Source organism: Balaenoptera musculus, chromosome 1 (genome assembly GCF_009873245.2).
Source record: "Balaenoptera musculus isolate JJ_BM4_2016_0621 chromosome 1, mBalMus1.pri.v3, whole genome shotgun sequence".
Taxonomy (NCBI): domain Eukaryota; kingdom Metazoa; phylum Chordata; class Mammalia; order Artiodactyla; family Balaenopteridae; genus Balaenoptera; species Balaenoptera musculus.
In genome coordinates this window covers 81,372,388-81,386,440 of record NC_045785.1, presented here as the reverse complement: position 1 = coordinate 81,386,440, position 14,053 = coordinate 81,372,388, and the positions used below count along the sequence as shown (strand labels likewise).

Sequence of the window (14,053 nt, the reverse complement as noted above, 5' to 3'; positions counted from 1 at the left end):
AATCTTTGGTTTTTCTTCATTCTTTAGAACAATTAGTTTTCAGTCATAGGGGTCATATGTGTGGAATTTTCTCAGATCCTAAACATTTTATTTAGTTCCTCATCATGCATTACCAAACTTTAAATCATATTTTCTGTTTGAGAGCTAGGTTAACCAAGACAGGGATTTGAGTTCAAAATTGAACCAACCTCTGCAGACAGGGAACTGACCAGCTGAAACTATCACAGAAATAATGTGAAGTGAAACTGATAGCAGAATTGAAAGAAATTAAAGAACCCTTGACAGTTTTCCTCTATTTTTGTTTTTAAATATATTTGCTCTGGAAATGTAGAGACTATTTGTAGATAAGTTTATCAGTCTTGGTCATTTACCACATTCACCACTGTGGTAGTTGAAAAAACATCTCTTTTTTTATATGTAAAATTATACTAAGTAAATTCTGTAATGAGTGTCAGCTCATAAAATATTAGAGATTTTTAAGAAATAGGGTAAGAAGCATTTTATAATTGGCATATAAATAGAATCTTGAATTTGTGTTTAAAAAAAATAGTTAATTTTCAAAGATGGTTCAAACCAGTGCGTTTCAAGTGTACTTTATGTCACGCTGGTTATGTCAGAATCACCACTTGTTTAGCTTTCAAAGTATACTGATTTTCAAGCTCCATTCCCAGACATTTAGAATTCAGTAGGTCAGAAATTGGTTCTCTTAATCTACATGTTTACAAAACTCCCAAAGTGATTTTTTTTTCCATAATCATCATTAGGAATCATTGTTTTAAGCATTTCATAGATTATGTTGTTTATATCATGGTGTTTATTTACTTAGCCATATTTTTTCAAATATTTATTAGGTAGGATGTTTTTATTGCAGGCAACCCAATTCTGGATTTGTTAATGGCATAAATAATATGGCTTAAATGATAAAGGCGATTTATTGGCTTACATGCCTGAAAAGTCCAGAAGTAGGGTGTGCTTCAGGAAGTTTGGTTTGAGCTCCATTTTGTTGTATTTAACCATGATTCTTAAGGCTCAGTCCTCCTTGTCATTTTTATCTTCAGGAGGTTTTCCTTATTGTGTTAAAATGGCTTACGGGTGAGCTTTATACCCACATATCGTAATATCCAGAATAAGAAACTGTACCCCATACTTTCCAGCAAAAGTTTTGAGTGTCACACTTTGAGAAACCCCTGAACCAATCACTGTGCAAAATAGATGTGATCATCTTGTTTGAGTTAAACCCCACCAATCAGGGCATACCTGTGGAGTTAAGTAAGGATCAGGATAATTCCAATTCTATCACCACTACATAATGAGGGAGAGAGAATGGATCTTGAGGTAACAACCATAAAATCTACTACAAAATATTATAGAGATGAACTATAATTTAGCCTGCTCCAAAATTATATTCTGTCTTAATGAAGTACTAATTGTATGATTTAATCATATTGCTTTTTAGTTTCTTAAGTTTTCAGTAAAATGTGAAGAAAATAGTATCCATTCTAGAGCAAAACATGGATTTTTAAATGAAGAAACATTAAGTAACCTTTGGTAGATATGTGTCTTTTCACATATGTAAATGAAGAACAGTGTGGACCAAGTGCTTACTTTTTAGCAGGCTGGGGAGGGAGAGGAAATTAATTTTAAGAGATAAAAGCTTTTTATCGATGACTCTTCCTCCCCGTATTTTATTATGAATAATTTCAAACATACAGAAGTTGAAAGAATTGTATAGTGAACATCATAAACTCACCACCTCCATTCTAAAACTAATATTTTGATATATTTGTTTTAAATGTTGCTTTATCAGATACCTACCCACCCACCATTCTAGCTCACTTATATTTTTGATGCATGTCAGAGTAAGTTAAAGTTGTCATACTTTACCCCAGTCACTTAAGCTTGCGTATTATTAACTAGAGTTATTAATGACCTTTTGACTAAGAGGCTCATACATAAAGCTCAGTGGCTTAAGGCCTTAATATGAATTAGATTATTTTAGACTTCATAATGGTAATTCCTAAAATAATCATTCAAAGATAGATCTAAGAGTGAAATATGCATTTAAAACTTTCATAAAGTTACTTTATGCTCTCTTGATATAGTTTCTTTTGCTGTGTGAAAAAAGATAATGTATTTAAGGTCTGTTCACTGAAATTACTGACAATTGCCAAAATTGTTTATATGTTGGATCTCTTTAAGTTTGTTACTTACCTTATTAGTTTTGCTTAGGAAACCAGTTAACTGGCAATCTGTTTTTGTTATCAGCTGGACCAAAAGAAAACCTCAAGAAAATGCAGGTTCCTGGTAAATTTATTAGCGTAGCTGACATTTTCCCACCTGCTTATCAGAAAGAACCATGTGGACATTGCTTGAAAATAGAAAGCTGTAAAAATACTTGCAAAAAAACCTTAAACATTAGAAAATTGAATGAACTGCCTCAGAAGTGAAATTAAATTGATATCGACTTATTAGAATATAATAGTTAGTTGTATTTTTTGGTGTTGGAAATATACTGTTATTCAGTTTTTACATTTAAAAAGGATCCTTAAAAGGCTTTATATTAACATATTTAAATGAGACCCTATTTGTAGAACATAAAAATCACAGACTTTTAGATTAAAGGTCATTTTTATACATTTCAATTTATTAAATAGCATTTAGGACATCTCTCATTTTTTACTTCTATTTTTGAAATATCAGCTATATTCCCTTAAAGCAGACTATTGAATCAAAATGCCCCAAGCAGAGCTTTCCAGCTGTTGTGTCTGTCACACTGGTGTTCTACTAATGTGTGACAAGTGTGCCAGGATGGTGACTGTCTTCTCCTGGGGTCACTGCTAGAGCCTGGAGTTGCTTAATCACCCTTCCTCTTTCTTCAGTTTAGCCAGTGTGCCTTATAGGTTGTTTATTGGGGTATCTGTCTGTCTGTCCACAGAAACAGTGGTTTGATGGGCATCAGAATCTTTTTATTTGTAAAAGTTTTGCAAAAAAAAAAGAAAAAGACCCAATAGTAACCTTTGTATTTAAATCTAAAAAGAACAACTACATGCAATTAGATTTGATCAAACATATAAAGTGTTTCTCTTTGAAATTCTGCTTTTTTCTGCAGTTAATAGAAATTCGAAGAACACTGTTTTTTTAGTCATAAAATCTAAGAGGGCTTCTTTGATTTTCACAAGATCTTTCAGGAGTCTTTTTTTTTAAGTTAAAAGCATTCCATTTTTTATGGTAAAATTTCTTAACTGCCCTGTTTTTCATTAAACACTACCTTTCCTCCAAAGAAATCGAAGTGCTGTAACAAACTTTTTAGCCAAAACCCTACAAAGACCCACCTTTGGAAGAAACAAATCTTTGAAGTCACTTGATCGCTTTAAAAAAATTTTTTTTTTTAATTTATTTTATTTATTTATTTTTGGCTGCGTTGGGTCTTCATTGCTGCGCATGGGCTATCTCTAGTTGTGGCGAGCGGGGGCTACTCTTCGTTGCGGTGTGTGGGCTCCTCGCGGTGGCTTCTCTTGTTGCGCAGCACAGGCTCTAGGTGTGCGGTCTTCAGTAGTTGTGGCACGCGGGCTCTAGAGCGCAGGCTCAGTAGTTGTGGCACACGGGCTTAGTTGCTCCGCGGCATCTGGGATCTTCCCAGATCAGGGATCGAACCCATGTCCCCTGCATTGGCAGCTGGATTCTTAACCACTGCACCACCAGGGAAGTCCCTTGATCACTTTCTGTAAAACAGATTTAATGATTTCTATCTTGCCAAGCATTTTTTTCATGCAAGTTTTCCTGTAGGGAAGAAATGGTATTACTTATTGTTACTGGTCATTCTACAGCCATTCAGACCTAAAGCATTTCTGCGTTTTTGAGTTTCTTTCTTACAATACTAGAGCTTACCTTGTGCTTTGTCATTTTATTTGCCCTGAAAATTTTATGTTATCCCACATGATGATATTGCTATGCAGTGTTCAAAATCCTCAAGACCTTTGCCTTTATTGGGACCTGATTTAAAATCACCTTTCTCCAAGTCTGATTCCAAACCATAAACATTTAGCTTATTTCATTCAGAAGGATTTCTCCCTAGTAGTGGATTGTACTTTCCATTTAATCAACCATTTCAAGGGAATTAATATGACATGATAGTAAAATTAGACTAAAATTTAAAGCCATCAAAAAGGATAGCTGAACACATAAATTAAAATGAGCAATTCTTATCAAATTACCCTGCTTTGGAAGTATATTTATTTACTAAATTTCTGCTGCCATTTCTCATGTCACATATGGGATTTAGAAAGTACATTCTATAAGAATAACGGCTTCATTTATTTTATTTACGTCAATGAATATTCTCCCTCCAAAAATTTTTTTCCTACATTATTCCTTCTCTTCCTTCTCTCATGCACTCACTACTTAATCCCTTCTGCTTGATATCATCTTTTCGATCTTTGAGATATACAGGACTAAGGCGGAGGAAGTCTAGAGCCAAGGAAAATCTTAGAATGAGATGGTTATGAAACAGGCTGAATTTGGGTGGTGAGTTCATTAGTCTATATTATTAATACTCTTTTGTTCTTATTCTGTGCCTTTGAAATATTTCATTTAAAAAGTGGAGTGATTAAAAATAAGATGCAGGTATAAGTAGATGTAAGTGGTATTAGACAACTGTAAATTGATAATATGGGTCATTAGCTTAGGGCCATAAATGCAAGTTGCTATAGCTTTTTGGTTTTTTTTTTTGGCTGCATTGGGTCTTTGTTGCTGCGCGCAGGCTTTCTCTAGTTGTGGGCAGCGGGGAAGAGTACTTCCTTGCGGTGCGCGGGCTTCTCTTGTTGCGGAGCATGGGCTCTAGGTGCGCAGGCTTCAGTAATTGCAGCACGCGAGCTCAGTAGTTGTGGCTCACGGGCCCAGTTGCTCCACGGCATGTGGAATCTTCCCAGACCAGGGCTCGAACCCGTGTCCCCTGCATTGGCAGGCAGATTCTCAACCACTGCGCCACCAGGGAAGTCCCTGCTATATAGCATTTTATCTTTAACTCTTTTGATATTGCAATTACCGTTTAAATCAGCGGAGGCTGAAATAAATATGTAAAGATTTTTGTAACAAATCCAAGAAAGCTAATTTGTGTGATCCTTTGCATAGATTTCCATATATTCTCTTCTGTTTCATTATTTCTCATGTTCATAGTGCTGTAAATTTAAGGTGAAAAATGTGTCAACTGTTGCTGTGACTCTTAGGCAGCCAGTTCACTCAGTCTTTCATTTAAGTTTCCTTATCTAGGAAATATGAATAAAAATAATACCTATTACACAGGGTTGTTGTGATGATTACATATAAAGGGCTTAGGACAATTCCTAGCTCATTGTAAGCCCCAGTCTTTCTCCACCACAGCTCCACAAGAGAATTAAGTCCTACAGAAAATTGAGTAACTGTTTTCTCAGTTCTTCTAAGGATGGTACATAGCTGGTACCATTTTAGATGTATAGGAGGTAAGTTAAATCATTACATACAATGATGCTTTAGGCATTAGGGCTTAATTCCTGTGGGGAACCTCAATTGTGAGGGTTTAATAAAGTGCTCAAGATATGTTAGCTTTTATTTTTTTTTTTTTGGTTGCAAGTGACAAATCCATATTGGAACTGGTTTAAATAATAAAGAGACTTTATTGGTTCATATACCTGAAAAAACAGGTAAGGAAGGCTTCAGAGATGGTTTGATTAGGATCCTGACTTGGTATCCCTGCTGTTCTATTGGTTTCTGCTATCATTTCTCTGGCATCATACGTAATATTTCTAACTAAATTTTCAAAAAAAATTTTTCTTAAATATGGGAATGTGGCTAAAACCATAGGTGTCTTTTGTATATATTAAGAAGCCCTGCATATTTGGATATAGTAATTGTTAAGTTCTTTGCTTAGATGATTATTTGTGATATTCATGTGTTTAAATGTATAAGAAAAGTTTTAAAGCCTGTAGAAACAGTAGTTGTTCTTTACATCTATACAAACATTAGTTAATCAACTGCTTCAGCAACCAAATTCCCGTAAAAGGTTTTTAAGGCAGTGTTGCCAAAAGGAAAAAATAAAAAAATAAATAAAAAAAGGTACGTATAGGAATAACTTGATGAAAGGATTTGCAGAACACGCCAGGGGTACATAAGAATGAAATCAAGGTGGCAAAGATAGTTTAACACAGAAGAGCAATCCTGTTGGCATGGTGCCCTGACTCTGCAAGGAGCTACCCATTCTGTTGCTGGAGCAGCTCTGTCTAGTTCTTCTTTCTGCCAAGGATGTTAGGGGAAGGTGTGTAGAAGAAAAGTAGAGGCTGGATTTGGCTGCAATCAAAGGTCCAAACCGGATAATGTCCAAGGTCCCTTCTTACTGTGAGTGGAAAGAAACATTTTCCACATTGGAAAATGCTCTTCACTACAACCCATTACACGCAAGGTAACTGTACAGAACCTAAGGCACCTTTTAAAACCTACTTTTAAAAAACCGATAAATATTTAGATACCACTAAGATAACTTTTACAGGAACTTCAGAGCTCTCTCAAATCAAAATGTATTATCTTTCTGCTCTATGTATACTGATGTTGAATGATCTTCAAGTTGTATTCTTGAGAGATAATAGCAAGTGTAGAACAGCTTGTATAGTGTCGATAGTATGAGTAAAAATATGTGTGTATACATGTGTGTTTGATTATATATGTACAAAATACCATGGAAAGACTACACTAAAAAAACTGTCAACAGTGGTTGTCTCCATGGAAGGAAACTGAGTGATGACTATTGAAAGTGAATTGGTACTTTTCTGGCATGAGTAGTTTCAGTAGATGTCTCTGCATCAGAGCTTCTGAACATTTTAAGCATCAACTTCCTAAACAAATAATCTGGAGATAACAAAAACACTCTTTAATAAGCCTTTAAAACTCCTGTTTTCACTCTTTAATAAGCTCTTTACCTTCAAAGTTCACATTTGTTTTCAGGTGGTATAAGAAAAAGGCAGCTCCTCCCCTTCCTAGTCTACTTCCCTGGCAAATGATCCCAGCATGATTCTAGAACTAGTTCTAAGGATTGGAGCACCTTTTAATCACATTCCTGAGCTAATTAAACAGAAGAGATTCAGAGCTGTCCTCCCCTTTTAAGAGTGGTTTGGAGAACCTGTTTTTTTTCCTTCTCTGTTCCCCAGCAAAAGCAGGTTCGTAGTGTAGCTGTAGGAGGATTACCACCTTCTCAGCTAAGCATTGAATCTCTTATAGAATGGATAGAAAAGCATTTGCCCTCAAAATAACTGGATAGAGAATGCAAGAGTAGTGTATGGAGAAGTTAGCCCAGTGAGAGCTAGACGAAGAACCTGTAAAGTGAGGCCCCCTGCAATAGGAAGAGTAAGAGTCTGAGAGGTTTTTCAGTAGAAGTCTTGGGGTGCATTTTTATTGGTGAAAAAAATGACTACTCTTGAAAGCTTAGAAACCAAGTCCTCCTTACTTCATCCCAATTCGAGGAGCGGGATGATGGAATGGAAACTGAGGAGCCACCTAATCTATTGAAAGTTACTCCTGGAATCCAACCTATAAAGCATCACATCCTTCCAAGTCCACGAAAGAAAGCAGTTCCATCAGAGAGCCCAGGCGTTCTTCAGCTAGGGAAGATTCTCGCTGAAAAAGCAGTGGAAGTCAAAGCTGTAAGAATATTAGTTCCCAAAGCCGCTATAACCCATGATATCCCCAACAAAAATGCAAAGGTTAAGTCTCTGGGACATCATAAAGGAGAACTCCTTGGCCAGCCAGAGGGAGTTGAAGAACCCAAAAAGGAACTATCCGAGGTGAAGAATATATTGGAAAAGCTCAAGAACTCTGAAAGGAGGTTACTACAGGACAAAGAAGGTCTTTCAAACCAGCTCAGAGTACAGTCAGAGGTCAATCGTGAGTTAAAAAAGCTGCTGGTGGCTTCTGTTGGGGATGATCTTCAGTATCACTTTGAACGTCTAGCCCGTGAGAAAAATCAGCTTATTTTAGAAAACGAAGCCCTAGGTCGAAACATAGCTCAGCTTTCCGAACAGTTAGAACGGATGTCGATACAGTGTGATGTGTGGCGAAGTAAATTCCTTGCAAGCAGGGTTATGGCAGATGAGTTAACCAACTCCAGAGCAGCTTTACAGCGTCAAAACCGTGATGCACAGAGTGCTATACAAGATCTCCTGAGTGAACGGGAACAGTTTCGTCAGGAAATGATAGCTGCGCAGAAGTTGTTGGAGGAGCTCTTGGTCTCCTTGCAGTGGGGAAGAGAGCAAACTTACTACCCTAGCGCGCAACCTCACAGCACAGCAGAACTAGCGTTAACAAATCACAAGTTGGCAAAAGCAATAAATTCTCGTCTTCTGGGAAATGTTGGCACTAATGGTCAAAAAAAGTTTCCATCAACAGTTGAATTCTGCAGCACCCCAGCAGAAAAAATGGCTGAAACGGTTCTACGCAGTTTGGATCCAGTAAGCTGTACAGAGAGCTCACCTGATAATCCATTTTCTAAGTCTTCACCAACCACCTTACTTGCTACAAAGAAAAATATTGGACGATTTCATCCCTATACAAGATATGAAAATATAACTTTCAATTGCTGTAATCACTGCCAGGGAGAACTTATTGCCCTTTAACAGTCAATATGTTGGAGGCACACTATAGAGTCATTATTATTTGGCAGCTGGGGTTCTTTTAATGCTAGAAGTATTATCACTTTCTATTTAAATAATATATATCCCCAAAGATGTTTCATGTACTGGACTCTGGATTACCTTTTCTTAATAAATATCTCAGGGTAAGGAAAAAATGAAACTGTGTAGATATATTTAAAATAGACAATACAGGCATTACAGGATGGTTTTCCTAAAGGACTAAAAGAAAAAGATTCTGTACCTTTCTTTTAGGCCCTAATTTATTATTTATCTATCTTGCTATATATTTTACATAAGCAAACTAATTTCTGTACTCTAAAGCAAGGATTGGCAGACTACAGCCTTGGGTCATATGCAACCACACCCATTCATGTACTGTTGTCTGTGGTTGGTTTCATGTGCTACAACAGAATTGAGTAGCTACAACAGGGTTTGTATGACTAGCAAAGCCTAAAATATTTACTATCTGGTCCTTTACAGAAAAAGTTTTCTGACCCCTACTCTAAAGTAAAAGTAGCTGGCAGGGGTCGGGGAGGGAGTGGGATAGGAGTCCTTTCCCTTTTTGGTGATTTTTAGGGGCTACAAAAGAGTCTTATGGAAATACTGTGGGTGAAGGGACTACTTTAAAAATAAATGCTATATGTTAGGAAACTTTTAAATATTTTACAGCCACATTAACAAATGCTTGAGCAAAACATGTTCTCATTTTGGTTTTGTGCAGGGGATTCCATATTTTGAATGGATGCAACTTGATATATAGAAGAAACATTCTAACTATTGAGCTCATTTTGGCAATTGCAGCACAACAGGAATATCCAATTTGATACTTATGAAATATGGCAGAGAAAGTAGGATCTTTCTAGACATTGTTCAAAACTCAAAAATGCAATTCATCAATTAATTTTTATGTCATATATATTATTATTTACTTATGACTGGCTATCATCAAACATCCTTTTATACACCTTTAAAAATGTCCACAAAATGTTTATACCAAATTACCCTAAGTGGTTGCAGAAGTGCCTATCAGTAAAGAAATCCTCAAAAGACAAATCTGATCAAATAACAATATGTTTTAATGTCAACTTAATGGTTTTGTTTTGTTTTGTTTTGGTCTGATTCATCTGAGTTATAGTTTCAAGTGGCAATGAATTTCTCTACCTTCAAAAAAAAAAAAAAAACTGGATAAATGGCTTTTGAATTCTAGGGTAATTTTTTTCACTAGTAGACCCATTTGATTATTGATTTCTAAGGGTCTCTCAAAAGGTACATTTTATAGATTGTATTAATATAATTAATAAGCACTATTTAGAAATATTCAATATAGTTTACTATTAATTATTGTACAGAAATAGTTTGAGAATAGATTTGTTCAGAATTTAGCCAATTAAAGGATATGCCCTTATGCTGTCCTATATCTTCAAATGTTCGAGTATATGCTGTGAAAATTGTCTCTTGATTTTGCTTTGTTGTATTGTCACAAAACAGAAAGAAGAAGGAAAGCTTCAAGGACAGCTTAACAAGTCTGATTCTAACCAGTACATTAGGGAACTGAAAGATCAGATAGCAGAGCTGAATCATGAGGTAAGTGATAAATTTTGATCTTCACATATTTCTTTCTTCCTTCCTCTGTATTGACACAACACTTTATTATTGCTTATGACTGACTCTTTCATGGTAAATATTTTCTGTGAATCTTTGATTATGATTAATAATAATATTTTGGAAGATTACCTTCTTTTTAACATGAATTTTTCTGTTCCAATATTGTGGATTTATTTTCCTTAAACCTCTTTAATCATGATCTGAAACGATCAATTAATATTTGTATGGCAAATATTTCACTTTTTTATTGTGATCTGAAAAGGTAGTTTGTCTAGGTGTCACAGTTACTTAAATTAAACGAAAATTTTCTTTTTACCTCTATAGTAGATTTGTGGTATTTACCGTTGTGGATAGAGGGAAGTTTTTTTTAATCTTGTCTTCTTTTTCCCAAGCGGTATTACTGAGATTGCAAAAAAGGATACTTGCCTAATATCAGTTAACAGATTTCTTAGTATCTAAATACTTTTTAAACTGGCACTACCTTGAATCTGTGAGATTCAGCTCATGAAATTTTCAGATAGTTTTACTAGATACTATACTAGGTAATTTAAATTATTTAAAATAATGTGTTTGATTAGAGAGACACTTTTTATTAATGTGGCTGTAGGTCAGTTTCCTTTTTTTTTTTTTTAATGATAAATATCTGGCTAAACATGAATGGAAAAGTGTGTTTCTTACCTTGAATTATTTGTACAATAATGTTTATTCACAGTGATGAGATTTGAATGGGTAACATAAACCTCATTTGTTAAGAAAGAAACTCATTTTCTTCACTAAATTAATTTAAACCTCAAAGGAAAAAGTTTGGATATTACCCTTTCCTGGTATTACACTCTTCAGTGAAAGTCTGAATGTTTTGGGTAATACCTCCTGGAGGCAGTCAATCTAAGTAAAATCTGAATGAAAAAACAAAACATTAACAAAAATGATAAATCTTAGATGTGGTTTAATTTAATTTGTCCTGAAATTTGGGAGATCATGCTTATAAATATTGATTTTCAGCTCTGATAACATTTGAGGGATTCAGGATCATGTATAATCTTTACCTATTTGTGTGCATTTTTTATAATCTGTTCTGATCTGATAGCCATGAATGAAAGAACAAGTTACAAATAAGCATGTTCTAGAAACCCTTATTCTTTTGAGAACCCTAGGAATTATTCCTTATGTTCAAAGATTTTCTCAAAGGAAATTATGACTAAAATGAAGCAATCTCCCATTTATAATTTTGACATCTAGTGATAAGGAATGTACCTTAACTAAAAATAATGATATTCTCCTCATCAGGAATGGCAGAAAATATAATAGTTCATGAGGTTTAACTTTAATGTAGGGTTTTTTCTGTGGCTTGTGAAAGCAATCTTTTATCTTATGCAAACATGAAAAGAAAATTACTTAACAGGTAGAAGTTTCTTCTGTTAAAATAAAGAGCTAGATTGTGCAAATTAAAAACTAGAACAGTTTGTGATAAGATGCTAATTGGGTGATTCAGAATAGGCCAGAGTCCTGGGCTTAACCAAGTCCCAGTTAGAAAGCATAGTAGAGAGGAGAATGAGTACAGCTGGGGACCACACAAGCACACAGAGGTGAGAGTGGGTATGGGGTTGGGAGTTTAGAGGAGGCCAGATTCGATTAAGAATTAATGCAACTGGGCTTCCCTGGTGGCTCAGTGGTTAAGAATCCGCCTGCCAACGCAGGGGACACGGGTTTGAGCCCTGGTCCAGGAAAAGCCCGCATGCCACGGAGCAGCTAAACCCGTGTGCCACAACTGCTGGGACTGCACTCTAGAGCCCGTGAGCCACAACTACTGAGCCCGCGTGCCACAACTACTGAAGCCCACGCGCCTAGAGCCCATGCTCCACAACAAGAGAAGCCACCGCAATGAGAAGCCCGCACACCGCAATGAAGAGTAGCCCCCGCTCACATGTCACAACTAGAGAAAGCCCACATGCTGCAACGAAGACCCAACACAGCCAAAAATAAATAAACAAAATAAATAAATTTATTTTTTAAAAAAAAGAATTAATGCGACTGAGTTGTGGAAATAAGGTTAGATTGAATAGAACCAGCTTATGGTGAATCTTCAAAGCTAGAAGAGATTAAGTTTACTATTATAGGTAATGTGAAACCGCTATAGGTCTCCAGTTGGAGACTTCTTTTCATTATGTTTTCTGAGCAGATTTTAATATATGTTAAAAACTGTTAAAACTGTTCAAAGTTTTATAACTAAAGAAAGGATAAGTGAAAACAAGTGAACGTTTAAACTGAGATAACTGGTTGTAGTCAACTTACTATAAAAATTACTCTGTTGGATCAGCTTCTTGAGAAGTTTAGACAAGTCACTTCTTTAGTCTAGTGTTTTTTTCATTCTTGTGATAGCACTTCACAGTGGGAAAAAAAAGAGAACTGAAGTCAATCTAATTGCTCCAACTTAACTTTTGTCTGTATGCTAGAATTTGCCAGAATCTTTGGCTTTCAACATAAGAATTGACTTTTAAGTATTAATGTTGTATTTGAGCATGTGACTGTTAATAGTCACTTTGTTAGCTGATCTTTGTACTTCTTGAAGTGTTGAAGGAAATAGTGAGACAAACTTTGTAGATTCATCTTCCTGAAGATACAGCAATGTTGTACATGTTTTAACAGCTATGACCACTTAGCATAGTTAGCTGTATGAAATAGTAAAGAGGATTAAGCAGGTTATTTTTTATGAATGGCTGAATATATTGTTAATCTATAAAATAACAATAATAGATACTATTCATTGGTCTGTTGGCCAAGCATTGTGTCAGACACTTCATATTTATTACTACTAATCTTCATAATAATCCCATATGATGGTGGTATCCTCAGTTGAATGGATGTGGAAACAGACTCACAATGATTAAGTAACTTTTCCCAAGATGATGCAAATAGTAAATGGTTGAGCCAGGATCTAATCCAGTTTGGCCTGTTCTTTTCTGTGCTGCTTACAGAGACGTTAGATTAGAAAACATGTCATCAGTGTTTAAAATCTGAAGAATATCAATTAATGACAATATTTTAACTGTGTTGTCCTCCTTGACACATGAATCTGCATATATCCAATAAGTAAATTCTGCTGTTGACGTAGCCACAAGGGCTCTCTCTGTTAACATTGCAAATAGAGATTTATCTTCACTTTCTGCAGCTTACTGTCATCCATCCATGTGATTTCTATGACTCCCAACTCCTGCGATTCCTACCCTCACCACCTAATTTTGCTCCTAATATTACCTACCTACCATAGCAGTCTTTTAATTTGAAGCCTTTTACCCTGCCAAGAGCTTCACAGAAGCCACTGTGGAAACTCTTGCTGCCCCAGACCTGGCAGGAGCTGTGGTTAAATCCTCCCCTTAACCCTACATTCTGTCCTCATGGGAGACATAGAAAAGACCCAAGGTCCCAATTTAAGTGCTTTCGTTATCCCATCTTCCCACCTCCTGCCCTTTCACCCATCTATCATCACAGCACCTACTCTATACTAGGCACTGGGTTTAGAACTGAAGGTAAAGAAGATTGAAACAGAATCCATAGCCTCAAGGGGCTCACAGTCTAACAAAGGAGATAGGCGTACAAATAAACAAATTGTAATACATAATGAAAAGTATAGCATTATAGTAGCTACCATTCATTCAACAGCTGCTCTGTGTCAGGCACTGTACTAAGTATTATACTTCCTTTATTTGTTTTAATCTTCACAATAGTCCTCTGAAATAGGTAGCATCATTATTATTCATGCTTTACTTGTCATAAAACTGAGGTTCTGGGGTATT

The 14,053-nt window shown here is 35.8% G+C and overlaps 2 protein-coding genes across 11 annotated transcripts in view; both read left to right on the top strand.

The window, feature by feature from the left end:
- EVI5 (ecotropic viral integration site 5) overlaps positions 1-14,053 on the top strand; it is a 227,345-nt gene that overhangs the window by 185,755 nt on the left and 27,537 nt on the right. For all 10 annotated transcript variants that reach the window (XR_005019724.1, XM_036850975.1, XM_036850955.1 and 7 more), the window contains one exon: positions 10,143-10,238. Coding sequence is in view for 9 of the 10 variants with exons in the window: in XM_036850975.1 (XP_036706870.1) it covers positions 10,143-10,238 (96 nt within the window). In the remaining variant the exon portion in view is untranslated. The remainder of the gene's footprint in view (positions 1-10,142; positions 10,239-14,053) is intronic.
- LOC118894643 (golgin-45-like) lies at positions 7,296-9,511 on the top strand. The gene is given in 2 exon segments (XM_036851043.1): positions 7,296-7,459; positions 7,462-9,511. Coding segments are annotated over 2 exon segments (1,203 nt in total). The 5' UTR covers positions 7,296-7,431; the 3' UTR covers positions 8,637-9,511.